At 41.8% G+C, this 27,383-nt stretch overlaps 1 protein-coding gene across 1 annotated transcript in view; it reads right to left on the bottom strand.

The window, feature by feature from the left end:
- The window catches only part of mafa (v-maf avian musculoaponeurotic fibrosarcoma oncogene homolog a (paralog a)), a 73,361-nt gene extending 47,147 nt beyond the window's left edge, over nucleotides 1-26,214 (bottom strand). The window contains exons 1-2 of the mRNA XM_026378797.1: nucleotides 24,728-26,214; nucleotides 17,161-17,226 (exon numbers count right to left, since the gene is read on the bottom strand). Coding sequence (XP_026234582.1) covers nucleotides 17,199-17,226; nucleotides 24,728-25,695 — 996 coding nt within the window. The 5' untranslated portion in view covers nucleotides 25,696-26,214 and the 3' untranslated portion in view covers nucleotides 17,161-17,198. The remainder of the gene's footprint in view (nucleotides 1-17,160; nucleotides 17,227-24,727) is intronic.
- Nucleotides 26,215-27,383: the final 1,169 nt, after the last annotated feature.

The following is a 27,383-nucleotide window of genomic DNA, read 5'->3' as shown; positions in this document are numbered from 1 at the left end:
CTATATCTTCCCTGTCATTGGGGCCATCAGCAAAAGGAGGGTTGGTGTGCTGGGGAGGGTGGTGGGGGCTGCACAGTGACCTTCATATACTGTGCCCAAGGAAAGGGCTGAGGCTATGGTTTGAGGACAGAAGAAGACAATACAGATAAGATCACAGAGACACTGAAACACTTCCTTTCTTTTTTAAATACTTATTTTAAAAGCGTGGTTTTTGATTTTTCCTATATTTATAACGCATATTTTTGCCGCACAACAAACAGGAACGACAGGCTCAAATTCTCTGTCAACACACAAATATCCAGCAATGTACACATTAGCTCAGGCACGTGTCCTGAAGGGATGTCAGACCTGCGGCATCTGTGGTTGGCAGGCAGGGAAGGATGGAGAAAGGAAAAAGGAGAGGGAATGAGGGAAGATCGAGGTAAAATGCTGACTCTGGCACCGTCTCTGTGTGCCGCTAACACAGGAACCAATTAGCTAGGAGCCAGCTTCCGTTGCCTGCGCTGTTATAGGACCTCCTTTTTGAGTCCCCAGGGCTGACTGCAGCTTCAGGGCCATGGTGGCACATATACTGTATACAGTAGACAAACTATAGGAGAGGCACAGATTCTCAGCAGACATGTTACAGACAGAAATGTGGTGTGGCCTTCAAGACAGTAAGGGACAAGATGCTGCAAGTCACAAGGGCAAAGGGCAGTGCATAAAGTACCAAAGCTGGAGTTGTAACACAAATGAAATTAATCAAGGCAGCATGCTCCAGTTAAATTCCCCAACACACTGTGACTGACCCATGTCACCCCATCTTCATATCAATTGTTTTAACACATCTAAAAACACCTCACAGCCTCATATACCACACTGTCTGCAACTCACTTCCTTTCACATAACAAACATATTTCACAGTTTCCGTATTGTCTTTAAACTGAACCACCAACACTTGTTGTCGAATCACACCTCATGTTGGTGCAGAAGCAAATGCAAACACATACTGTGGTAACACGCTCACTCCCATAAAAATAAAAATATAAAAATATCCCTTTGATATCACACATGAAGTATGTGCACACACAGATCCCAATATTGTTAGATCCTGATATGTCTAAAAACAGCCAGCTACACACACACACACCTCCCTAACCTACACACACCACCTCACTGTCCTGCTCAAAGAGGGCACCGGGTGACGCAGTCTTTTTATGACAATTATTGATTCTCTGGAGCGCAGTAAAAACTATCCCCAGACAGACAACAAAAATAACTGTAACCATATAACAGCTTCCTGCCAGGGGAACAGATCCCACAGTGCGGCCACGTGACTGGACTATTCCTGGAGCATACTGTAGACCCCTAGCAGGTCCAAGGCACTGACCAGGCATCCATTCCCATATAGGACGAGAAGAGGAGAGAGGAAGGTTATGGAAAAGTGTATGTTCAGACTTTGTCAGTTCTTCTGGCTGAAAAATGAGCATTTCATGTATTTCTGTTCACTGGAAGGCTTTTAATTTGATTGTTTATGTGCTTTTCCTCTCCCTCACCATATGGTGCTGCTCACTTTTAATTATGATAATATCAAAGTCTTTGTCTTGCATAGTCCATTTATGTAATAACGTTTTTTTTCCCAGTCACAACATGCACCTCCTTCATATCCACACACACACACACACACACACACACACACACACACACACACACACACACACACACACTCCACACATAACTTCCAATCAAATCTATACTCTTTGAAAACTAAAAGAATTTTGGAGCATTACACTGAAAAAAAAACAAAGGGAGAGAAAGATGAATACGAGCTTCATTTCAAGTCTAAAATGTGCTGTTGTATTCAATGCTGTGTGGTTGAATTTGTACCACAGGGACAATGGACAAGATAAGTCAGTATATCTCCCTCAGAACAATCTGGCTGTTGGTGGAATTACTGTTATAAAGCTGTCTTTGATTCTGCCACCCTGCCATTAATAAAGGCAGCTAAAACACAGTACCTGGACGGACGGTGTGTACCTGAGATTAAGAGGTACAGAGACAGACGGAGAAGAAAAAGTAAGGTGTCGTGTTAAGTGGCATTCATTGTAGAGCAGGCAACCTTTCTTTTGTTCGACATGTTCCGTTAACTCTAGTGGAGCGATGCGTCATCGTACCCCTTCTGTAGGTAGGATGCTTTCAGGGAGTTCATAGCAGAAAAACCCAGTTGATGTGATGGAGCTGTACATGTAAATCAAACCATCCAGTGGTCCTGGTATTGTGCTTGTGTCTTTTGTCTTGTCATGTTTTCTTAAAAGAGAAATATGATTTCATGTTCTGATATTACATATATACTTTTGTGACATTAAGTGCTGGTGTTTTACAGTCACATATACAGAGCTTGAGTCGAGCATGTTTGCAAGCAGGTGGGTAGTGAAACATGCAGGTTTCAATTTGGACTAATTCACTTTATTGTCAAGAGTTTTTTTCAAAACACTGCATAGACAACTTTTTTTTCACAACCTGCCCCCAGTATGCAGCAGGATTTCCAGCTAAATCGTTGCTAAAGAATGGTGCTGTTGTACATGTAACGTTTTCACAATGTTTTAATTTGAAAATCAAAATCTTCTATGAGTTAGAATAAATATAACTTTAAATTATGTATAAGATGACCACATTAAAGTCTTACAACTGACTCAGTTCACGCTGTCAATCAGTTGCAGCTGCACAATAAATAAACTACAACAATATTAAAAATCAGACCAATACTGTTGTTTTGTTATTTTCATATTTTCTATGTCAGTATTTTTCAAATTAGTTGAGGTTTTATGGTGAATGGCATGTGATTTAAGTGAGCAGTAGAGATGAAGAGGGTGAGATGGCAACAGAAGACAGATCTAAGGAAAAAATATGGAAATAAACCACTAAAAGTCTAAATATGTTTGTTTGACTAGAGCATGTGACAAAGGGGAAGAGACGAGAACAAGTTATACTGTATTTCAAAAGCAAGAAGGGAAAAAAAACGAAGCTGAAGGGGTCTGGATATGATCTGGTCTTGAAACAGGGCAGTAAGCTGGCTGTCACACAAACACTGTTCAGTCTTGTCAATCTTTAACACTCCACAGTCCACATTAGGTTCTGGCTTCCAGCCAGACCAGTGACAGAAACCTCTCATCAGTGCCATTCCTCATCTGTCCTCAGAGTCCCATTGTCTACCTTGTTTGCACCACTTCAGCTCTGATCTCATTTCAGACTAATATAAAATACAGACAGTGAAGTACTGAAATGATATTCTCTATTTACACACTGTACACACAGATGTTATTCTGAAAGATGTCATTAAGTACTACACAGCAGTAACAGAGAAATGTGACAGTTTTTTTTCCCTCCAACAACTAAATAACTGCCCATGTTATCACCTCATTAGCGGCTGCGGTGCTGCCTTTTGTAAGTGAGACATACACAGAGTAGCTCTTCGGAGCCCTCCTACCCCTCTAGAGGAGCTTTCGACCAGCAAAGGTCTGTTTGATCTCAACACTTATCTGCTTCATTTCTTTTCTCTTATGTGGTACTCACCAGACATCATTTTGATTTGTGGTCAGGCTCAAGTCAAGTGCATTAACCGCGTGACACACAGATGTGTACATTTAGCGGAATAAACACCAACAAACATGCACACCATCAAAAAGAAGCAGTTCCTTTGCAGAGCTCTGGCAGAGTGAAATGAACGCTCTTGCTTGCTTGTTGTTTCACAGCATTTCGGAAACCCTTTGTTTAGATCGTATTCATGTACTGTGGAAGAAAATACTAGTGTGTTGTCAGCTCTGCGTTCATATCACAGCATATCCTGAGCCCAACATTTTTTTTCTTGTGCCAGTGACTCATTTGTTCAGTATTGACTTGCAGACAAATCTGTAAATTGCCCCCTTTCATGCATCCAGATGTCAAATCCCATAATTATTCCAAATTAGAGTAAAGTTCTATACAAAAACAAAATGATTCACAGCTCCTTTGACTGCACTTGGATTTAAAATGAATCACTTTTAGCCAAACATAGAAAATAAGCTGTAATCTGAACATCAAAGACAAGAATTAACAGCTGCTGCTTTAACAATGCACTTTAGTGTCATACTGTACAATATTTATCCTTTCGTGTCATGCTTAAAAAGTTTGACCATGCCACTATTTATCCAGCATGGGATATAAAGCAGATTTTTTTCTATCAACAGAGTAGGAAGGACAGGTATATCTCTCATTATTTCTATTTTCAAGTTTAAAAAAGGCTGCATCACCAGTGGTAAAGCAATACCAAAGTTATTTAGGTTTTCGAAGAGGATACCCTAACCTACCAGACAGAGATGAAACACTCAAATAAATAGAATTAGACATCAGATAACCGTGGCAAAATACAAAAGAGGGTCAGCGAAATTGAAAACACATTATTTCCCTGCTGTCCTATTCCTGTACGCTAGCCCTGTGCATCTATATGTGAAATAGATTCCAAAGCCATACAGAGTCCTTCACGCTGCCTGGTGGCGACGTCTCTAAATATAAGGAAGGTAAGTATGCATGTAGATTAGGGTTGAGCACCTAAGGAGACACACCCCTAGAAGGATTTGGCCTGTTTTAGTTAAGAAAAGTATTTTCTGCTGGAGAAAGAGAAGCACTGCAGGGAAGGCTTTTCTGCAGTGTCTGCAACAACAGTGTTAATTTCTGGAGGTGTCTCTTTTCAGTGGGATTTGTTGTGAACGACTGGGAGGCAAGAAGAGGAGCTGGGAGTTTTGGGGGATGCTGGGGGCCTCTGGTAGCAGGTTATCTGTTTAAATAATACCCTGCAAAGCTGTGTGATCTGGAAGAAAAACACACATGGGGAGAAAAAAAAGTGTTTCAAAGGTTGAGTCCCGTGCACGAGCATAAAACGATGTGGAAGAGGTTTCACGAAACCAAATAAAAAGTATGCCTCTTATTTAGTTCTAGTTTTTTTCTTATTGTTTCTACCTTTTTAGAAGTGCTGTGTTCCATTTTATTCTTTTTGTGGTTTTGCTTCTGGATTTTGTTGTTGTTTACTACTGTAAATGTTTACTATCACAAACAAAACAATTATAAAAGAGAACATTTTAAAGACTGAAAACTAATAATAAAAAAAAAAAACGAGTTCAAATTTAGCTGCTTGTTTGAATCCAGTGTGTAAAACGCCATGAAATAAATGTTTGCGCTTGTGCCTACTTATTATCCACTCACTAGTCTTTATGTCTGCAAGAAACCTAGTGAGGGGAAGAAAGAGAGAGATAAACCAGAGGAAGAGGCGCAGACAGAGAGTGAGTGTCAAAGCACTGTAGATAAAGAGTGGAGATTTCAGATATAGCCGTTAGCAGTTCAGCCATGATGGTGGCTGAACACAGCTGTCAGACCCAGATGGTGAGGTGCTAATAACATTCAGAGTTTTGTAGTGCACCGTTTATTTTCTAATAATAAAACTGTTAGCGCTTGCTAATAGCGAAGCCTCTGCCTGCCAAGCACACGTTCCGGCTGACACTCACCACTCCGCTGCCATTTACATGCCATACTGTTGAGCCGAATGGGTCCATAGTAGGCCATAACACAGTAAGACAGGGAGACAGATACACACACACACACACACACACACACACACACACACACACATGGGCTCACTCTGACAGCATTGTGTGCAACCAAGCAGAACAGAATGACCGGAGGTAACGACCGAGTGAATGTGAGTGTTTGAAACACGAAGAAATAAATGTACACGTGGAGGTGATGTCAACACACACAGTCACACATTTTTGGAGAATGTGATGGGATTTTTCGAATCATGTTTCAAACGTAACTCTGCATTTTGAAGACAGCTTCTGACTCTGGGAATAGCCTGTGCATACGTTGTGAGAAGTGATACATGTTTGTGTATATAGTAAGCAAATGTATATGTTCTATACATTTATAAGAGTAGAGGCACCATAATCAGGTCTGTGATCAGAAGATCGGATGTTTAAATTATTTCCTGTGAAAACCCACAGTGATGTTGATCAGTTCCAGTGTCTCAGTATAGAATGTGTTTTTCCTAAAGAGAAGCACAATTCAGACTACCACTAAGAAAATGTGTGATAAATTAAACATTTTTAAAGAAAAATCAAACTTATGAATGTGTTGTGTCTGGACAATAGTTCTGGACACAACATCCAGACTCCCAGGGACAAAAACAAAAGGTGCTATTCTGCCAGAGTGCTGACTCATCACAGAGCATCCTACAATAGAGAGCTACCGTGGCTTGACAAAGTATGCCACTGACCCTAAAAAATTGCTGTTTCCTTTTATATACCTTCCCATTTTAGGTAAGATCTATATTGTGAAGTTTCTTTTTCTTACCAATTTTACACTCCTATATCAAAGTCTTTCATTGAAATGAAAGGGAGCTGTGTTTCTAGGGAAGAAACATAAGAGCAAACTACTCTTGTCAGTATTGTACAAGGTTGTTTCACCTCGCAACTTATTTATTAAATATTTCAACAGGAGCCAATTTCCTCTTAAATGTCATTACAGTGTTTCTGCTCACACGTACGCCTGCAAAGTGCCACAATTAATTGGACTTCATTTCCAGGAGATAATTTCCGACTGTTAGGCAGGCTGTAAAAGCACATCACCATACACATAATTACATAGTAAGGCAGGAGAAGGCTGCAGAATTTATCTTCCAACCAAATATGAGAGGCTGTGAGTGCGTCTCCGCTGCTGCCTTTGAAGAGGCATTTATGTCTGAATGCTAACGGTCTCTAAATGAGCTAGCACTGTCACTGAGACGCGGCTTCATTTAGACTTAAACTCATTGAGTGGGGGCTTCGGTATCTCTGACTTCCTCCAAATGTTTAAAGAATGAATAAATGACAAAGATGCTGAATTAAATCACTGTGGTGAACAAATGAAATGAGGAAAAAAAAGCAGCAATAAACCAAAATAGCAAAAAACAACATGAATTAACTCTAAATTAACTCTGCATATTGTGGCAGGTCTCGAGCTGTCTCACGTAGCTGAAAGAAGAAACCTGTGTCTTGGGTAATTGAGCTCCCCTCTGCCAGAGTTATCGTTTTTCTTATTATGAAGTGAAATGTAACACAGCAAAGCAGCTAGGGTCTGTGCCGTTAGCTCAGAAGTGAAATCACCTCTTCCCTGCAAGGTTTGAAATGTACACCATTAAGACAAGATAAGGGACATGTGGGGGACAGGGGGTCCGCCATGTGACACAGTAGGGGTGTTTTGTTAAAGGTCTTTCCAGTCAGAGTTTGTGTAAAACACGAACTGAAGGATGAGAGAAGGAGCGTTGACTTAAAGTGGAAATTCAATGATTGGTGAAAGTCTGTGAGGTGAATAAAGCATTGGTCGGTTGTTAACATGGAAAAATCTAGTTGGTGAGCGTGGATGTGTCTGTGTGCGCCTGTGTGCCTGAGAGTTCGTTTGTGCACATGTACGTGTGTGTGTGTGTGTGTGTGTGTGTGTGTGTGTGTGTGTGTGTGTGACAGAAGGTTCCGGGGCTGCTGTGTGCAGTACCGGCTGGCAGGGTGGCTGTCAGAATGGCCCTGTTTCCTGTGTCAGCTCTAAAATAGGTCCAAACACAGCAGAGATGCACGACACACTCTGGCTATTTACAGCACTCACACAGTGTGTGTGCAGGATGCTGCCAAGTGTATGGAACAAGACGCACTCTGTGTTTTACTGTATCTACTTACAGACTGAAATAAAGATTAATTCATTTTAAATAACATACAATATGACAGAGGAGAGAAATAGTGTGAGAAAAACTCGTATAACTAGTAAACAATCCTTTGTGTAATGTTTTACGCATCAAAATAAAATGTGTGTGTGCATGCCCTTGACCCCTCCATAGATAGAGTGTTGTGAGAGTATCGTGTATGTTAAGGGCAAAGCGTCCTGCTTATGTCTTTGCAGCCACCGCCTGTTCACTGGAACATCGCCCTCTGTGTGTCCCTGACAGCCAGCAAACCTCCCAAATGACGCAGACGTGCTGCCACCTTGCCACCTTGCTCTGGGCATGCTACATAATGTCTAGCATGAGCAGACACTGGTAAACAGATTCTCTACACCCTAGTGCACAGGAGCAGGCTTTTATGGCTATAAATGTAAGAAAACAAATTTTCATTGAGGTGGGGTTGTTCGGGTGTGTGAACCCCACAATGCACACACACACACACACACACACTGGGTGTAGCAATGCGTTTGAAGAAGCTCTCTTATTTTTTTTCTTGTACTTTTTCCATCTCTTTTGCAGACACATACAGTACATGCTGATGGTGGCAGTTAGGAGCCACGTGTGAACAACACCAACAGAAAGATGGTTAGCACCCATGGCTCAGAAACCATGCTACCTGACACATTTATTCCTAACACACACACACACACACATACACACACTGATCCATAGCTGCTACTGACCATTTCCTGACAGTTGTTTATGCTAAGTTGCGGAAAGTCTGTAATCGCTTGTCACATCACAGCAGTTACAAGAATAGTGTCAACGGTTTGACCACAACGATTCCACTATAGCCTGCTCATGAGAAACGAGATTCTTCTATCTCAAGGTGGATACGTTTGACGTAAACAAGCACTATAAGATTAGAATCCTTTGCTGTTCGTCCCCTAAAACCCACCTGGTTAAGGGGCGCGAACGTGTACAGATTAGACTGACTCAGGTTAGGTTTGACATCGGCTCAAGTCAATTGTCAGGATACACGTTTTACAGTGCTGTGTTGCTGTTCTGCTTCGAGAAGGTCCGCCCCCGCTGTTCCCAAGCAAAGCAGCCGAGACCTGATCACGTCACGTCTGCATCATACATGTTTAAATATTTGCAGCGGCTGACCTATTGTGTCCCTCTGACTATTTACCTTTAAGTAGTGCTTTGTCGTTTTATTCATGTCGCCCACCTGAGCATTTTTCTGCAGATATTTTTAGGTTTTCATTTAACCCCCAATGAATTGACAACAAGTTTCAGTCTCTGTTTAGTTTTACCTTGCTGCTCGCCTACACTTTCGCTAGCGTGTGCTCAATCTCATCTACGGCTTTTCTTCTTAGTGTATTTTAATCAAAATTTCCATTCGTGGTTTCAATTAGGAAGTGAAATGCCTAACGAGTGTTTCTAAGGTGAGGTAAGAAATGGAGAGAGAGAAGACACCTGAAAGCCAAATGGTTTTTTTTTAACCTCATCCTATGCGAGATGCATCCTTTTTCCAAAATACATACGGAAACACACAAGATACATAACAAGCTCACAGTTTAGCCAGTGTCTGCTGTCCTTTCAGAATCTTGGTACTGTCGGTCAACGTTTTTATTTGTGTATATGTGCAAGTGTGTGTGTGTATGCATTTGTAGGTGTAGGAGGAAAGATGCAAGCAATAGGAATCAAGTGGAGAGGAGGCGGCCATATGTTAGCAGCTATCTGTGTAGACTGTCAGTTTTCAGTTGTGAGGGCCTCTCATGCATTCTGCTTGAGGAGGAGGTGAAGAAGAAGGAGGAGTCTTATCTACTGACTACTAATGATGGCTAAGGCCTTTCTCAAATTATACTGAAATTACTTTAATTGCTAGTGAGAGCAGCAGAGCTTTGTGTTTTCTCCCTGTTTCTCTTTGCCTGCATCAATTTCTCTGTCTCCCACTATCCCACCCCATATGGTTTCTCTCCTTCTTACCTCCCGACTCACTTCACCTCATTGTCTATGAAGTTTACCCCAAAATATCTCCCTATACATGCGCAACTGTCGACTCCCATCTAGGGCGGGTGGGAAGAGAGTGTGAGTGTTTATTTCTGTCAGTGTTTTATGTGTGTGTACCTTGCTCTATGCTCTTGGAACATGTTAATATACAGAGGTCATATGGTCAGCGTTTAACATCCAGGGACTATATGACCAAGCTTTGAACCAGAAAAGTGAAGCAAGACATCTTGTCTTGCTCAGTTTATGTGGGTGGGTGCGTGCTTGCATGCATGTCTTGTGTGCACTTGTGCTCCATGAACCAGAGAGTGTGGGTCAGATGCCTCCAGTGTTGGGCTTAAAGCTGCTTTGAATGAGGCTAGGCTGTGTTCATCGTGTGTATAATCTTCCTGCTATGGTGAGTGTAAGGGAGGAGGCGAAAAAAAAAAATCCATAGTCTTTTCATCCTCCTGTGACCACTGTGCCTGTGAGACAGCAGCCGTGGGAATGGAGATGGATACAGGCAGCCCTGCCTCTGACCTCCCTGTACTCTAACACAAGGGTGGAGATAAACAGGGCCACAAAGATCGCTAACATCTTTCTTTCTCAGACACACACAGATGCATGCACACACTCACACACACACACACACACAACGACTCAGACATCTCATTAAAGCAATAGTAGGTGAATGTTGCAACAGCAGTGTGCCACTGGGAGAAAGGTCTATTAGGGATACTACCAAGAGACAGCAATGAAACGAAAGTCAGTGTGCTGGTCCTGTGTGCATCTAATTCTAGTATGGTACACTATATGAGTGTGACATATGTCTAATTTTGTCCTGAGGCACCTGGCCAAGGTGCCAGTATTAATACTTATTGACAGAATCGTTATGATAATGTAGTGGCTGGAGAATTAATAAAATAATCCTACAATAAATATCTGGTAACCAAAGTATGAGACTTGTTCACGTGTGATTCTGTCTGTCGAAAAGTGAGACAGACAACAAAAACAGACGGCCTGAGAGTGTGTATACAGCAGGCAGTTCATCCTAAATTACTCTTGCCTCTTCTGTTTCCTGGGGATTTTGGAGTGATACTCCCCTCTTGCTCCCTCACTCCCTCAGCTGTCACAACCCGTCACCACAACTATTCCACTTCAGCCGCAGGGACGGAGGGAGAGCTTTGTCCCTCTCCATCACACTCTTTCACATCCCTCTCACTAATAGCAATTGTGGCATACTGGGTTGTATATTGAGAATGCATTTGCTTGTATCCTTGTGTTTTTTTTTTTAACCATGACCTATTGGTTTAAGGACACAACTGGGAACTAATGATGTTTTAGTTTCTGCTAACAAGAGTCTAATACTGCAGAATGTCGAATTGGAAAAAACACAGCCATTCCTTTGGTCATGGCTTGTATCCATAGAGATGCATGTGTCTTATTATGGTTTGTCAGGGGTCATTATTGTAATCTAAGCAGACAGAAGTTTATACTGAGAGAAGTGCGCCATATAGTATTCTCTTTCTGTTTGTGTATTTTTTCTTTTTTAGTATCTATATGCACCCACTTCCGATAATGTCATCCTATCTGTGCTCCTTGCTGCTCGCAACCAGAGACTATCAGCTGTGAACTCATCGCTCTCCTTTAATGGCCAGGTTGCAGTGGGGGGAAAAAAGAGATTTGCGAAGCAGTGAACATGTTGTGTATGTCCAATAAAGAGGCTGCACAAGTGTGTGCGTGGGAGAAAAAACAGTTTCCTTAGCTCTGAAAAAGAGGGAACCAACCATGGCTGTGGGTCTTTACGTGTCTGTTTTTGTCTCTGCCACAACATTCTTACCCGGGGGTTTCACACCCTTCCAAGCCAGAAAAAAGACGACAGCGAAGTGACCAACGGAGTTCACAGCTTGGTCTGGCATAGTGTGTCTGTGTTACACTTCAGAGAGTAACCTCGTGACACAGAGCCATTAACCAAACATGCCTCTCCAGTAAAGGAGTGACATGCAGAAGTGTGCCGCTTCTCAGCTCCAGTCACTACACTGTGTCTACAGAAAGGCCTTCTCTGTCAGGCCATGTATTCTCCAAGGGTGACACTACCCAAACTCTGTAATTATAAAATGCAAAGAGCATTCCTCAGCCTGGTTAACCAGAACTATGAGAGAGAGGGACAAATATTTACTCCCCCACCCCCTCCCTGTGTTCCTCCTCCTTTAATGCGCCCCCACCCCAATAATTTAACAGTAAGAGCAACTCAGCCTTGTAAACACAATAGTTATGTCTGTGCTCACAGCGCCATGAAGCAGACATACAGGCTCCACTATCCCTGCAGCTATTACTAATACAGACTCCTCTACTCTTCTCTTTTCTCGTCTTCTCATCCTCGTTCACTTCAGACAGCAAAAGTTCAGGCGTCTTGGCATTCAACTTTCAGATTATGCTTTTTTATTTATAGGGAGGAATGACAGAACCTCAAGTGCACATTTCCTTCTGCGTATGCATTAATATGAGTGATGGACACTCCATCGACTCCACTCGACTGTTTTTTTAACAAAAGTAAAAGTAAAAAAAAAAAAAACTATATACTACTACAAAACTATAGCTTTTATCTTTCTTCAGTAGTAGATTATTGTAGTATGAGTATTTTCAGTCTATAGAGGATACAAGAGACCCCCAGGGAGTTCAATGCCAAAGTTGATAAACGACAGCACTTGGTAAAAAAAAAAAAAACATAAGTTCCTGAAAAAAGTGCAGTGCTGAAGCTGGGTTCAAAGATTAAATAATAAATACTACCTAGAATTTACACACACACACTTCTCTATGAAGTTATTCTTTCTTTGGTAGACAGAGATTTTAAAACGTAATCAAAACATTTAATTTCTAACTACACTCTGGGATGAACAAACTGTTTTCTTTATTACACATTCAAATCACTCATATGAAATTTTTCCCACCGTTAACAGCAGTGAACAGATTCAGTAGAACTGAAATCAGTATATAAGACAGTATGGAGTAAATTAATGAAGTGTTTCCCATAATTAAATCTGTATGTTTATTAATATGATATCAAATATTGTTATAATTGTCCGAGCCAGGGGAAACCTAAGCCTTGAAGCATGTCTATGAGACTCAGACATGTATTAATAGGATACTACCAGACTGTTTATCTTAACACTTTGTAAAGAGTGTGATGAAATATCAGGCGTGTTATGGTGACCCTGCTGTCGATGGATTAAACATCCTAACTCATTTGAATTCAATATGTAAATTAATGAGTAACGAACAGAGAGAATCGCATCATCTAGGAGGTTGATCATCTGTTTGACAAGCACAGACACAGCGACCCCAGCCACACTCTGTGGACAGTATCGTTTAACGTGCAGCTGTAACTCTGTTAGGCTGCTTCTCCTCATTGCCTCTGTTTGCCTGCATCTTCTCTATCTGTTTTCCCATTGTCACGCTGTATACATTTCTTAAATGGCACGCTAGTGTGAATGATGAAAGATGAGAGAGGACACTGCAGGTCTCCTCAGAGCTATTTCCTTTGTACTATTCTACCTCCCTCTGGTCCTGTTTGTCTGAGTGAAGCAAGATGCTGAAAATACTCCAGAAACACTTGATATGATGCAGCGCTACTGGACGACTTTTGTTCTCGCATTAATACAAAATACTGAAACGTGTTGTGATTCGAGAGTGGAGCTGAACTCTATCAGTATAAATGCAGGCCTGGCTTCCACAGAGGACCTGTGCCCTGGGTGAATGGCTGTGAGAGCTGCTGCATGGCAGGATGAAGTGTGTTCATTTCCTTATTTATTGACTCACTTGCTTTTCTCTGAGTGTTTGAAATTAATAACAGCCAGCAGAAATCAGACAGAGGGATGAAAATCAGCACTTTCCCTGCAGTGAAGCCATTCATCAAGCTAACGAGGGGGAGAATAGGAGCGGAGGAGGAGAGGAGGGGAAAGTGACGTTTGGAGAGGGAGCAGAGAGCGGGAGGGAAGCAGGTGCACAGCGAGGGGGAGGGAGGGAGGGAGGGAAAGTGACGCTGGGAACAGAGGCGAAGTGAAGGAAGCTAAGTTTGTTCGGTAGGAGGAGAAGGAGAGTCGTTTGGAGGATAGCAGGGCAGACAGGAGGAGGAGCTGGGTGTCACTCTAAAAAAGAAGGGCAGAGATACAAAGAAAGACAAGTTTGACATTGGAGTATAAATAGAGAGGGAGGAGAAAAACACTTTCCTCTGGACTGAGGGGTTGGCTTAGAGTTTAGGGCGGCATAGAAACCAATACTGATGTATTTATATGTTTAAACATAAATACACAGACATTTAAGTCAGCTTGCTAATGAGGACTGTATGTCCTCACTCACAGGCTGAGGTTTGCACAGCTTCAGGCCTCTGCAAACAATCTGCACCATCTCTAATAGTGAAATCGCTCCAGAGTGATGAGGATCGAGGCAGGTGAAAGGCCAAGTTCACATTTACTGTCTCCACCAGTAGGGCTTTACTCCCCTTGCTTTTGCTGATGGGTGATGATGCGCCTGCCCTCTCCTAAAAGCCCTCGTCCTTGCGATGCTGCTACGCCTCCCCAATGGTCCACCAGAGACCCAACAGTATCTCACACCCAGAGCAGGGCTGACTAAGCACTTACTGCTGAGCCTCTCTTGTCAGAGAGAGAGAGGAGCACCATGCTGAGTACTCTGCCACAAGAAAATAATTAGCAAAGTGGAGCTCTGCCCAAACACACTGGGCTAAATCTAGTAGCACTTCGCAAACAAATGCAGCCATAAATCAATCTTTTCTTTCGGTCTTTCTGTCTGTCTGTCTGTCTGCCTCGCTTCAGAAGTATTATTCTCACAATCAGGAGTACACATTTAAGTTTAATGCTAATGCAGGATAAATGTAGGATACCATCAATAAATGTGGTTACCAGTGAGTGTATATTTATGTTACAAAAAGTGGCCTGCGAAAGCTATAAGTTGCTTTACACTCTTCCGTGCGCTTGGTGCCTTGTAGTGACGCGCAGTGTGCTCATCTCACTGTACACAGATGTCCGTATTTTTAACTTTAATGTTAGATCACCGTGTCTTTGGTCACCAAGGCTAAATATAGTCAGCTCCTCCTGAGCAGTCTCCAGTTTCTGACTCCTTTTCGAGAGGCAGGTGGAGCATAGAGGAGGAGTGAGGAAACAGGGATAAGACCCAGTCTGGAATAAATCACCCCTTGACTTTTGACCCATATGTAGCAGGAGGTTGTTTTTGTACTTGTGCAGTGGACCCACCGCTCTCTGGCCTCTGCACCTCTAGTCTATCTCATTCATTTTCTCCTCCAGATGACAGGTCAATCTGGATCGGTTTCATCTGCCCTCAGTGACTGAACCCAACATCCTGGCACCCAGAAATAGAGCTTGGTGTGACAGAAGAACCTCTGACCAACGGTAACCGTTAGCCCGCGACTCTGAGAAGCAGTAAGCGAGATGGCCTGGGTGAACAAATATTTTGAAAGCATTCACAAGGACTAATTTCGTGCGCAGAAAAACTACATTAGTGTAAGGAAGTAAAAGACACGTGAAGATGGGAACTGGATTGCTGTGACTAGTTGTGGTGTGTGGGTGGCACCATTTTAGCAGGTTTCACCCAAAACACCCTGCCATACACCGGCCACATGGTTGGTGGCCGTGTACACATGCACACACACACACAGACGCCTGCCTACCCAATCTATATTTGCTTTCACAGCCTTACATTGCATATATACACACCTGGTGTTTTATCTTTGTCAGCATATTCTGGGTCCTTCAACTTCTTGCTGGGCTCCGAACCCTAGTGTCTCTTTGCATGGCGAACCCTTGAGGTGTGCCTGCCTTCGTAACACATACACCAGTCGCATGTGAGACACATTGGCGGTCTCACCCAATGACAACCTGTCTGCACCTGTCTGTTGCTTTGCCAACTCCGCATCTTACAGAATAAATACATATGTGACTAGAAACATTTGTTTTCACTTTCATTGGTGTGTTGGAGGCACAGCGGCACAGTGTCCTGCTGGTGTCTAGGCAGTCCAGGCCGGAGTCAGGACACTCTTTCCCCAGGCAAGGACACAGAGACCTGGCTCTCCGTCTCCATCACTCAGCCTGTCCTCCTGGAGCTACGTGGCCAGACTGCACATCACCATCCCCCTCCTCATATGCATGGATTTGCATAAAACAAAGACATGGCCCTGCCTGCAACGTCTGCCATGGTTGAAACCGCTAAGAACAGGATCGACCAGACCACACGGCACGCAGCCCCTCTAAGCTTGGCTGGCAGGTTGTCAGAAACATCAGTATAGCGCAGCGACATGGTGAGGCAACTGAGATTTATGTGACTGACTAAGATAGACACACTCATGGTTTTCCACTTTCATTCGTTTAACATCCGTTCCCCTGGCATTGTTTATATTCTGCGCCCCTAAGCAGTGAGCAGAGGGCACCTAATTCACAGCGATGACGTGGGAGGAGAATCAGAGCACTTAAAACACTTCATCTAAAGATGATTTGTCCTTGTCTTTCCTGATGGCTTTTGTCCTGCTTCCCCTCCTGAAGTTAAGTGAAGCTGGAGAAAGGCCAGCTACTGATCCCACGCCACACTTAGACACAATCAAGTAAATAACACTGGACAAATACATGTACACACAAGCATAGAGAGACACACACACGTACATCCTCCACCAAGGTGGGAAGTCATGAAAACAAGCACAAACCTTCCTGCATCCTTATGCATCATTACCAAGCACATCATGGTGGTTTTCTATGGAACAATCAGTAAAACCAATGCGGGAACATGTGGGTCTGTAGTATACATTTGCCCGGTTTCCTGTCTGTCTCTGTGAATTGATTTTGATACTGTCTGCTTTCTTTCCAGTGCCGGTTTCACACTAAATCTGAACCTGTAATTTGCATTTGAATGAGTGTCTATAATCTTTTCATTGTGCTGTCGATCTACTCAAAACTTTACATCTCTTGTATAGGTGTTTTTTTTTCCTCTGTTTATTTGAATAAGGTGTGGAAATGCATACAGTAATAAGGTATGGCATTTGGGAGATAGAGAGAGATTTGATGGAATAGATATTGTCAACAAAGAAGGTGTGTGCTCTTTACCATATGAATAGGAATTGTTAAACTACGGTACATTGTTTATCTTAAGCCGTAGAATCATGTGCAATATTAAACACTCAGTACTACATGTGGCCAATGTATCTTCTCTCTGTGAGTCTACAGAGGTCTAATGAATAAATAATTATGTAGTGGTATAATAGGAAAATATAAACACAATCTGTAATAGTAACACTAAAATTATGCTTGCTATTATATGTGCAACTGTGCTCATTTATTAAATGACTAATAGTTTGTGACCTTATTTAATATATCTGACTTCACTCACTGTCATTTAAGTTGAAATTGCAGTGTAAAAGAAAAACAGAGAAGCGCAAACATTTGCTTTACCTCAGGGAGCCAAGGGCACGAAGGACTGGAGCTTGAAATCACAGATGGAGGAATTTTCTTGATGACCTAAAGGAGCAGATAAAAATTGGACAAAACACGTCAAAATGGATAAATGAATATCAAGGCAAATACACATGATGCCTTCTCTCCATCTTTCCACTTCTTTCCACTGTGCGTCACTCTCTGCCGCCCTGTCAGATACACACACACACAAACAATCACAAAGAAACAAGTAGATCCATTCTGAGTGAGATTCTTTCTCACCTTGTCTGTTTGGTGAAACACAGTACATGTATCATAGTAAGCATTTGATGCAGAGGGAAATGTAAAAATTTGCATGCAAATGGATTCTACAGGCAGAACTCATACATCAAAACACCATAACCACAAGAGACAAAACTAAAATATCTAAGCATACAGTGTGCTGAACAGAAAAGGCAAAATACTTTTATACCAGGGCCTTTATTCCTGCTCATTCCATTAAATTACATAACTAATAGTTTTAAAAGGGAGAGAATTAATCGTGCAGACAAACACTGGAGGATGTTAATATCTGCCTATCGTACCTACTCACCACCTCAAAACACACACATGTATCTCTGGGCTGGTCCAAATTGATATTCATATCCGCTATAAACGTTGCTTCACAAGTGAAAACATTAACTTAGTTCTTAGCTTACTGTGCACAGATGCCAAGCGGGGTTCCTTTAAAACACGGTGGAAAATGACAGTTGTGGAAACACTTTGCTTATACACTGCAGTGAAGGAAATTTTAAATCATTGGATTTTCAAATAAATGCCACATAACTCAGTTCCACGAGGGATATAGAACTGCAGGAAAGCAGCAGTGATGCAGCATGATGATATTAGTACTGCAGCAGAAAAAAGTCATTGCATGTAAATCACAATGTGTAAAGTTTGAACAGGATTATAGATATTTTAGCTTTGAGGAGAGTTTAAAAAAGTTAACTGGGCTGAAATCATGAGCGCTTATGCCACTAACAAATACTAGAGAGCAGACATATTGATGCATATCGCCTGTGAGAAATGTATGGAAACATCTGGAATAATTGACATGGTGTCATTTACGTCTCCTCTGTCATTCTTGTCAAATAGTTTATTTCACTATACTGTAGAGTTGAGCACAATGTACTAAGAAAGAAGGTACTAAGAAAGAAAGAAAGAAAAACTTATCTGTGTGAAAAACAACAGTGCTGCATTTTATTAATCTTCTCATTTGATCTGTCTCACATGTGCATGTGCAGCTCTAGAACTTTAAGTCACTGTGGTGGAAAATGAACCTACAGCAGCAGCAAAACCTAAGTGTGAAACTGTGATTTTGGTCACACCCTGCATGTTTTTTTGATTATTTATTTAATTTGTAGAAATTTAAAAACCATATGCATTCTTCAAATGCTTTATTCCGTCTTGCATTGTTTACTACACTGTTGTTTGTGCCGTGGGACTGTTGAGAGACGATGTATTTATTTAAATCACAGGCTCTCGGTTTGGGTTCATTTACAGACATATACAGTAAAATTATATGAATTATCGCAACTCCTGAGCACCTTATAACCAACATAACCTGCAGCCAGTCTTTCAAGGACAACTCTCTTTTGAGACCACTTGTATCCACTTAAAGTCTGTTTGAACCAGTCGTACCTTGATAAAAAAAAGTATCTTAATTGATCGCTAATGTCTGTTTAATTCTGAACGAGTGGCTGTCTCTCCAGTGTACCTTCCATATGCTCTGTTTTTTATCTCTGTATTGCTATCAGTACAGACAGACTATTCACAGATGTGGCTGCCACCTGGTTGTGCTGAGACACCTGACTCCTGTTAATGGTAACTCTCTGCACATTCAGTATAACCTCTGCCACATCACTTACTTTATAACCCCAACAACAACAAAAAAACAAACAATGAGGCAAATGTCATGCGAAAAGTATAAGTGCACACTGCCCTGATATATTAAACAAAGTGGGAAAATGTTTTTAAGATTTTAACTTTACTTACTTACTAAGTGCAAATTGTAAAATCTCATTTTAGCACTCGGTCTGAGTCAGATGATGTTCAACAGGAAGAACAAAGAATTTTGCTGAAGCACTAGTGGTTGTTTTGTTGTGTCTGTGCAAAACCCACAATACAATACTTGCATGATGTGGCTATTCAAATAAAATTAGCTGCTCTTTGTGATCATCATGGTTGCCACGAACATTACCAGATAATCCCCATTATACCGCTGTGATTAGTTAAACCAGTGAAAGACTTGATCACTGTTGTCTTGACAGTGGGTTTTTCTCTTCAGCTGCATGGGATGGAAAGAGAAAAGTCTTTGGCAGCATGAAACTAAACCTGCCGAGCTTTGACCAAGTGCCACGTCTGCCCAGTTTGACACATTTTAACATAACTGTTGTGCTGCATACAGCCTGCGAATATATAAACACGTTTTGTGTATTTAAACCCTCTGTTTGTGAGTCATGTACTTGGAAACGAGTCACATTTTAAGTAAGTTTTATACTTGGAAAAAACAACTGTAGTAAAAGTAGTTTTTGCCTTAAAGTAATTACATTTCGTTTGAGTATGTCCTGAGCGTGCAACTAAATAGGACAGTGGTGAAATACAGGAAATTGGCCAAAAAAAAATTTCTACGAGTAGTTGTGAATTTACTGTGTACTGTACCCTGTCGGATGTACATGTGCAGCTTATTCAGTGCGTTCGAGGCAGTGGAAATGAGCATGAGCTCCCCAGGGCAGGGATTACTCTAATGACTTTGAGAGCAGCCTTATGCGCTGTAACTTTTGACCTCTGCTCGCCAAAAGACGACAAGAGAGAGACACGCGCGCACACATACATGCACATACTCACAAATTTACACTTACAAGCACACATTGTATCTACACAGGCACTGATCGACCTCTCACACAGGCCGGCGTGAGTTAAGAGATGCAGAATCACACACAAACAGCAACACTGCAGATCCTTTCCAGCCCGTCTCTAAGAACCATCCAAAGCCTGTAACACTTTAGACCCCGAACCAGCCTTTATTTTTAGGTCTGTCAACTGGTGTACTGCTACTTGAGTGAACATCGTGCTGCCTCTTATGCTGTCAGGCCGTAGAGCTCCAACGTTCCATACGAGTGCATCATTGGAAGATCGATAGATTTATCACATACAGAAGTACTGTGCGCTGGTGCCACACATATAAGAGGAAACATCTTTTGCAAATTAGGTCTGTCTTCATACAGATACCATTTAGCTTGGAGACTGAAGCATTTGAACCATATAAATGCCAGAATACAGAGAAGCACAAGGATTATCATTCTGTGAAACAATAGGCTGAACCAAATCTATGCAGGGCCATTTATTGTTTGTCTGTGTGTTTGTGCTGGTGCGTGAGGCTGGTGTGTATTCAGTTGTAGTGCATGGACATTAGAGGTCTAACTGATCTCTCCCAGTAAGGAAACAATCAAAATAAACAAGCCATAGAGTCTAACGGGGCAGCCTTAAACAGAAACCGAATTTTCATTTTTTACATACCACTCAAAACACATCAAAAAACCCACCACACAAATGGCCTTTAGAGAAGCAGCTTCTAACTCCTAAATAAAGAGGAAATCATTTCCTCTTCAAGACGACAAGTACAGAAAGATGTTCTTTTAAGGCAGAACAGGCAAACAGTTACTCTCCCCGAAGTCACTTAATATAATGTTGTGGTTAACAGGAAATATCAACATACAGGAGCGCCACTGCTTAGATCAAATAGATGTAATTAGATAAATTGAGGAAGAAGGAGAGCGGCTTGGCTGTAAATTGCATGATGTGTGCATGCTAAGACCCAACAGTGGCACAGCTGCATGGAGCTGCACTCACGATTTATCATCTCTACATCGCAGGAGCCAGTGGCCCACATGACTATTAATCATCAGCAAAATCATTTAATTCAGCCCAAGCTCGACTATTGTCTCAGTCTCTCCCCTCACTCTGGGTAAATCAGCCACTGCAGCAGCAGCAGCACACACCTCTAGGAAAATCACTCAAACTACAGTGGGATGCAAGTGGTGGGTTAAAAGTGGCTTTTTTTGACAGGATGTGTAGCACATCATCACTGGCAGATGGTGCAGGAGGTGGCCTTTTTGTCAATTTAACAAGTATAAAACCTAGAACTGTACAGCTGACTATTCATAGCACAGAACCGTTTATCATTCGGTGCTTTGTTAACAAACTGAGAGTGTGGTTAATTTTTATGAAAGGTGGCCTTTGTGCATGTCCTTTGCCCACAGCCAAGCATGCACATACAGACTGTGGCTAACTTGCAAAGCTGACAAATGTAGCCTGAATTTGTCCTCAGAAACCTTAGTGTTTCTTCAAAGTGTATTTTGGCACATTGGTCTTCCTGTTTCAACAAACAAATTGTTCTGGAACAGTGAAACAAGATGCCCGCAAGGCTATTCCTTGTCCCAGAACTTAGAAAAGAACTTTTGCTCTAGTGTTTCAGAAAAGTGGCTTTTCTCAGTTAGTGAGCCGGAGCAGTGAAAAAGATATGTTGAAGAAAGTTCCAATTAAGATGCTTAAACAAATGCTAAAAATGCAAGATTGAGTGCAGCACTGCTGAGCTCACTGCAGCGGCTGACTTATATTGGCACCTTCTCCAGCGCCCCCTCACATGCCTGACATGACTGTGCCCTCACTGCACCCCCCTCCTCCCCCCTTCAGAGAGCATGTCTGCACCAGGCCAACATCCAGACCCACTGACAAACAGGATAAAGTGGGGTGAAATTAGAAAAGCCAAACGATGACATGCTAATGGCAGTGAGCACACAGTGTCCAAAAAAACAAAGACAGTGGGCACACTGCACGTACAGTAAACACATCACTGAGCAAGCAGCATGAAGACGAGCAGATGGATGTAGGTTGCAAAGCATAACGTGCACAGCCACAAGAAATTCATCCTCTGTAAGGATGTCATCCATACGAAGTGATTCATGCAAACACACACACACACACACACACACACACACACACACACACACACACACACTCTCTCACACACGTGTAAAAACATTATGTCATAATTATAATATATAAAACCATATTTGACTCTCACAATAACCAGTGAGGATGTAATTCATGGAGCTAAGAGTTCATTTTCATTCTACATGATTATTTGATTGTTAAGGTGATTTCGAATGGAAATGAAATAATGGATCCAAAGTGGAAACTAATACGATTTCAGTCTATTTGTACGTTTTAGGATCGTTATAGTGAAAAAAGATTTTTTCATTGACATTTAATTTGGGGATCTGGAAGAAAAAAATGAAACCTGTGTCAGAAAAGATAGTGTGTCAGAACAAAAGCACGTTCAAATGTAGGCCACTGCATGTCTAAATCTGTGTGGTTTCGTCAACTAATCTGTAACAACGGACTTGTATCTTTCCATATTTGCATGCAGCACTCACGCGTCGAAATTGATAAAGCGTCTCAGGCTGAAGCCAAATTTTCCTTTATTGTTTTGGGCGAATCTGTGACTTTAACAAGTTGTTAAAATAATGCTTTTTGATTCTTTCACAGTGGCCCCGTCATTAAATCGGTGTTAGAAGAAAAGAGATCACTACAGTAAATAGAAGCACTAAAAGTTAGTGCAGTAATGCTTCTGACATTTTGATTCTAGTTTCGTTATGTTTCAATAACAAAAGCAAAAAATCTCAAGACAAGTGAAAAGAAAAGTGAGAAACGTATTGAAGACAATTACATACATTTATTGCATCATTTAATTGTATGAAATGAAAAAAACGAGCACATATGAACATCACATATGGTTAGTGAGTGAAATAATTTTGCACAGCAAAATATATATATTTATATATACACTATATATAAGATGAAAGATTAATTAACATATTTTCAAGATTTATTGGCGAATGCTACTCCTTCGTTTTGTACATGCAGGGTGTCAATCCCTGATGATCTAACAATGTCCAGACATTATTGATTATAATAATTGTTATTGCTTTGCAAATATTGAGTTCGTTTCAAACAAAACAACAAAACAGTCTCTCCTGAAGTGATGGTGAAGTATCAAAATGTTACGATTAAGGCGCAACACAGTGCCAAACTTATGGTGTTGAAATGTGAAGAAGACCCACTTTTCCTTTGCTCCTATGTGATTACAGGCGACAATTTATTCTAGTGCATTTCAGTCCAAAATACATCAGTTCGTTGAAGAAACACTTTTCCAAAACCACTGCAGTTTACTTTGACTTCTCCAGCAATGCTTAATACTGAAGTACAATGAGGAAACGTTTGGCAGAGACCAACAGAGCTCTAACACTTCAGTTTGAGACTCATGCTGCAAAAGCGCTGTTTATGCACAATAGTGCTCGATGTAAATTGGATCCGAGCCAATTTCTCTACAACCAATGTTAACATACTTTCGTGCAGCAATCTTCTTATTAATTACGCCTTGCATCTTAGATTATAAAACTTTATACTTAAATTACGCTTTAAAAAATATTTAAATGTTGACAAATGCACAATGGAATATCATTAAATAACAATATAGGCTTTAAGCAACAGACTAAACTTCCAGGAAAGTGAATGGTGATTTCCTTTTCTTTTCCCCCTCGCACCAGGATCCCCGCCGAGCAACTTCCATCAATGCATAACGCATTCACTGCAGCCTAATGACAGCCGATGGTGGTGCACTTCAACACAGCTGAATTGCACATGTATAGATATCAAGGGGGTGGGAAGTCCTGTCACTTTTTTGTTGCTGTCCCAAAAAAGTGAGGAGGCCATAAATGAAGTATGAATGCCATGCTGGAGTCATCCGACAAAAAGGACATCTTCAAGCACAGAAAAAAAAAAACCATACATGTCCAGCATGCAGGGCAGTTCAATAACACATCTCTTTGAAAACAATGAATAGTTTTAATGAGTATAGTCTTTTGTTGCTCAACACAATAACAAGCAAACGCATGAGATGAGGTGGCGTCAAACGGCAGGCTCTCAATCCTCCAAGTTTGGCAGACCAAAAAAAGAAAGGTAAAAAAAAAAAAAACAGAGAAGGCCAAAAACATATTGTCGATGGAATCTGTACACTGAACTGAAAGGAACATGATGAAAAGGGCCAAGTTGATGAACTTCACAGGAGTATACTTAGTGTTTGCATGCACACTTCGCATACTGCGGCATAAAGTTGGATCAACTTTCAAAAATCATATTTTACACTGCAAATCTAATGAACAACGATGAAAAAATCTTGACAGACAGGCTATGCATAATACACTAGTATGATAGCAAAAAGAAGATGAAAGTTTTCAGAATACGCCTTTCCAAAATTAAAAAAAAACACGGATGACAAAACCTGCAGACTTGAGCAAACTCTGGTTTTCAAAAACGTATAAAATAAGAAAAAGAAAAATCAAAAAGTTGACAAATTAGTTCTTGGTCTAGGAGACTTTGCGCCAATTGAAAAAAAAAAAAAAGTTTCATAATGAAAACTTTTTTAAAGCGGGGGTGAGTAACTCATCTGAAATTCTTTTTTCACGATAATTTCGAGACTCACATGAAAAACTCCGGGGATGAAGGGTTGTTGTCACTGCTGGATCCATTTTCTCTGAAGCCGTTGCTGATGAGCTTCTCATACTTTTCTTTGTACGCGTCCCTCTCCCGGACCAGCCTGGAGATCTCCTGCTTTAGGTGCTCGACCTGCTGCAGGAGTTGCGCCTTCTCTCCCTCCAGGACGTGCCGCTGCTGGACCCGCTTGAACCGGCAGGACTGAGCGTAGCCTCTGTTCTTTAGGGTCCTCCTCTTCTGTTTCAATCGGATCACTTCTTCCTTGCTGACCCCCCGTAGCTGCCGGTTGAGCTCCCGTACTGACATGGTCACCAGCTGCTCGTCCGAAAACCGCTCCTCCAAGCGCATGTGTGGGTGACTGGACCCAGAAGTGCCGTTGGACTGGACGCCGGGTGCCTGGTGATGGCTGCTGCTGTGGTGGTGATGGTGGTGGTGGTGGTGTTGCGTTCCGTTCTGAGCGGCTGCCGCAGCGATAACTGCCGACACCACCGCCGCGGCGGACCCCATCTCTTCCCCGGCCATGGCGCCTCCTGCTCCGGCTGCGCCAGCAAACTGCTGGCCCCTGGCGTAGCCATCGAAGGACTGGAGCTGGTGACTGCTGTTGATCAGCGCCTCGACTGCGTCTTCGGGGCTGAAGCCCAGCGCCTCTGGATTCAACTGCTGTTGATAACCGGACATCCAGTAGAAATCCTCTATGTGTGTCTTCTGCTCGCTCCCCGAGCCCGGACTGGGCGCCGAGAAGCTTGGGGAAGGGGGCACCGAGCTGCAAGGCGTGCTCATCGGGGTGGAAGACAAGGATCCCCCGGCGATAAGGCGACTGCACTGGCTGATGTTGCGATCGGGCTCCACCGGCTCCTTTTTCACTTCAAACTTCATCAGATCGAAGTCATTAACATATTCCATGGCCAGGGGACTGGTGGGCAGGTCGGAGTTGCTCATTGCCAGCTCTGATGCCATCCTCTTGCTGCTGACAGTCCTCCAAACGGGCTGAAGAGCAGCTGTCAAACTGGGCTGGTTGGGAAGAACGTGAGCCAGTTTGATGTTTTACGCGTTTGTCTTGAAACTGAAAAAGGAGGTTTTCAGCGTCCTTTTGGCTGCCGCGGACTTGCAGGCTTGTGAGAGTAGTTTTTTCTTTGCAGAGTCTATTGCACTGACACACCAGTGCCGCGCACACGAGCAGCGGAGTCCTTTCTCAGCATGTGAAATTCGGCGGTTTTGTATTTCAAACATTTAACACTTCACGGGTTCCTCATGAACACATTGCGCAAGCGGAGAGGGAGAAAAAGCCGAAAGTGAGGGAGTCGGTGCAGCCTCGTACGTTTCAAACCGCTGAGTGGTGGGACGATTTTTTAGAGGGATCACACAGCAGAAGAGTTTAAGAGCATTGTAGCTGCCCTGACGTCAGGCTGGAAATGGGAAATTGACTCGGACGAAGAGCCAATAGGGTCGCACACTCCGAGAGCTAATTAACATATTAGTAGCCTGCAGAAACAAAACTTTTGTCAACTGTCGAGTCCCATCAGCTGACTGTCAGCCGGGACGCAGACTCTTAACTCTTTGGACACTAGGTCCGAGATTTGAATTTCCGTTTTTTATGTGGAAACGCAAATTAAACCAGTTTCTACAGTTTTTATATGGATTTCAGTGGAACGAAGTGAAGCAGGCATAGTGGAAATATCTTTACATAGAAACCATAATGAAATATGAGATAAATAGATGGATAGATGGATAGATAGATAGATAGATAGATAGATGGATAGATAGATGGATAGATAGATAGATAGATGGATAGATAGATAGATAGATAGATGGATAGATAGATAGATAGATCTGATGAGCAGAATGATCTGAAAGTGGATTTATTTTACATTCAATGAAGATATTTAACTATTTTCACATGCAGGCTACCTCATTTTATATGTTATAATTTCACATTTATAGCATAATGATAAATATCATTTAACATATCAATGGCAGTATTAAGTATTTATATTATTTTATAGCATATAAGTGTCAAACAGAGCTTAGCTATATATAGACATAGATATATAAATATAGATATAGATCTATTTCTTTCTTGCTATATGATGTTGAGTCGTAACTTCAGAGACATTTGGCAAAATTATGAAGAATAGGTTGAATGAATTTATCATGCCTTTGCGCACCATTATAAAACTCAACACTGCCACCTTTTGGACATTTCAGAGCATGGGATTCCCCTCTGAGGCCGCTGTGATAATCCACTCAAAGAATAAAATCAAACGTTATAAACTGTTAATACTCTCTAAAATGCACATGTGTTGTCAGTGGCTTTATGTGCTTCATGTTATTAAGGAAAATATACCAAAATATAAAAAGTACTGGTGAATTTCATAAGAGTTGTGGGTACTAATTCAAACTTACACTGTAGGAAAGAGGTCACATCAGTAGAAATGACTTCCAGTGAACCCAGTGTTCCTTCCAAAGTGATATCATGTCCCACAGTCATAAAAACCACTTTATCTAAGCATTGACCTAAGTGTTGGTGAGTGTTGGAGCCATATAACTTCTCATACATTGTACTTTATCTCAGTTCAGAGGTCTCCCTCTTTTAATTGACTCATGTACAGCAGAAACATAAGGCAGTCTCAGGTATTCCTGCTTAT

Source organism: Anabas testudineus, chromosome 3, assembly GCF_900324465.2.
Source record: "Anabas testudineus chromosome 3, fAnaTes1.2, whole genome shotgun sequence".
Classification (NCBI taxonomy): Eukaryota; Metazoa; Chordata; class Actinopteri; order Anabantiformes; family Anabantidae; genus Anabas; species Anabas testudineus.
This window is presented reverse-complemented; position numbering and strand designations above follow the sequence as displayed.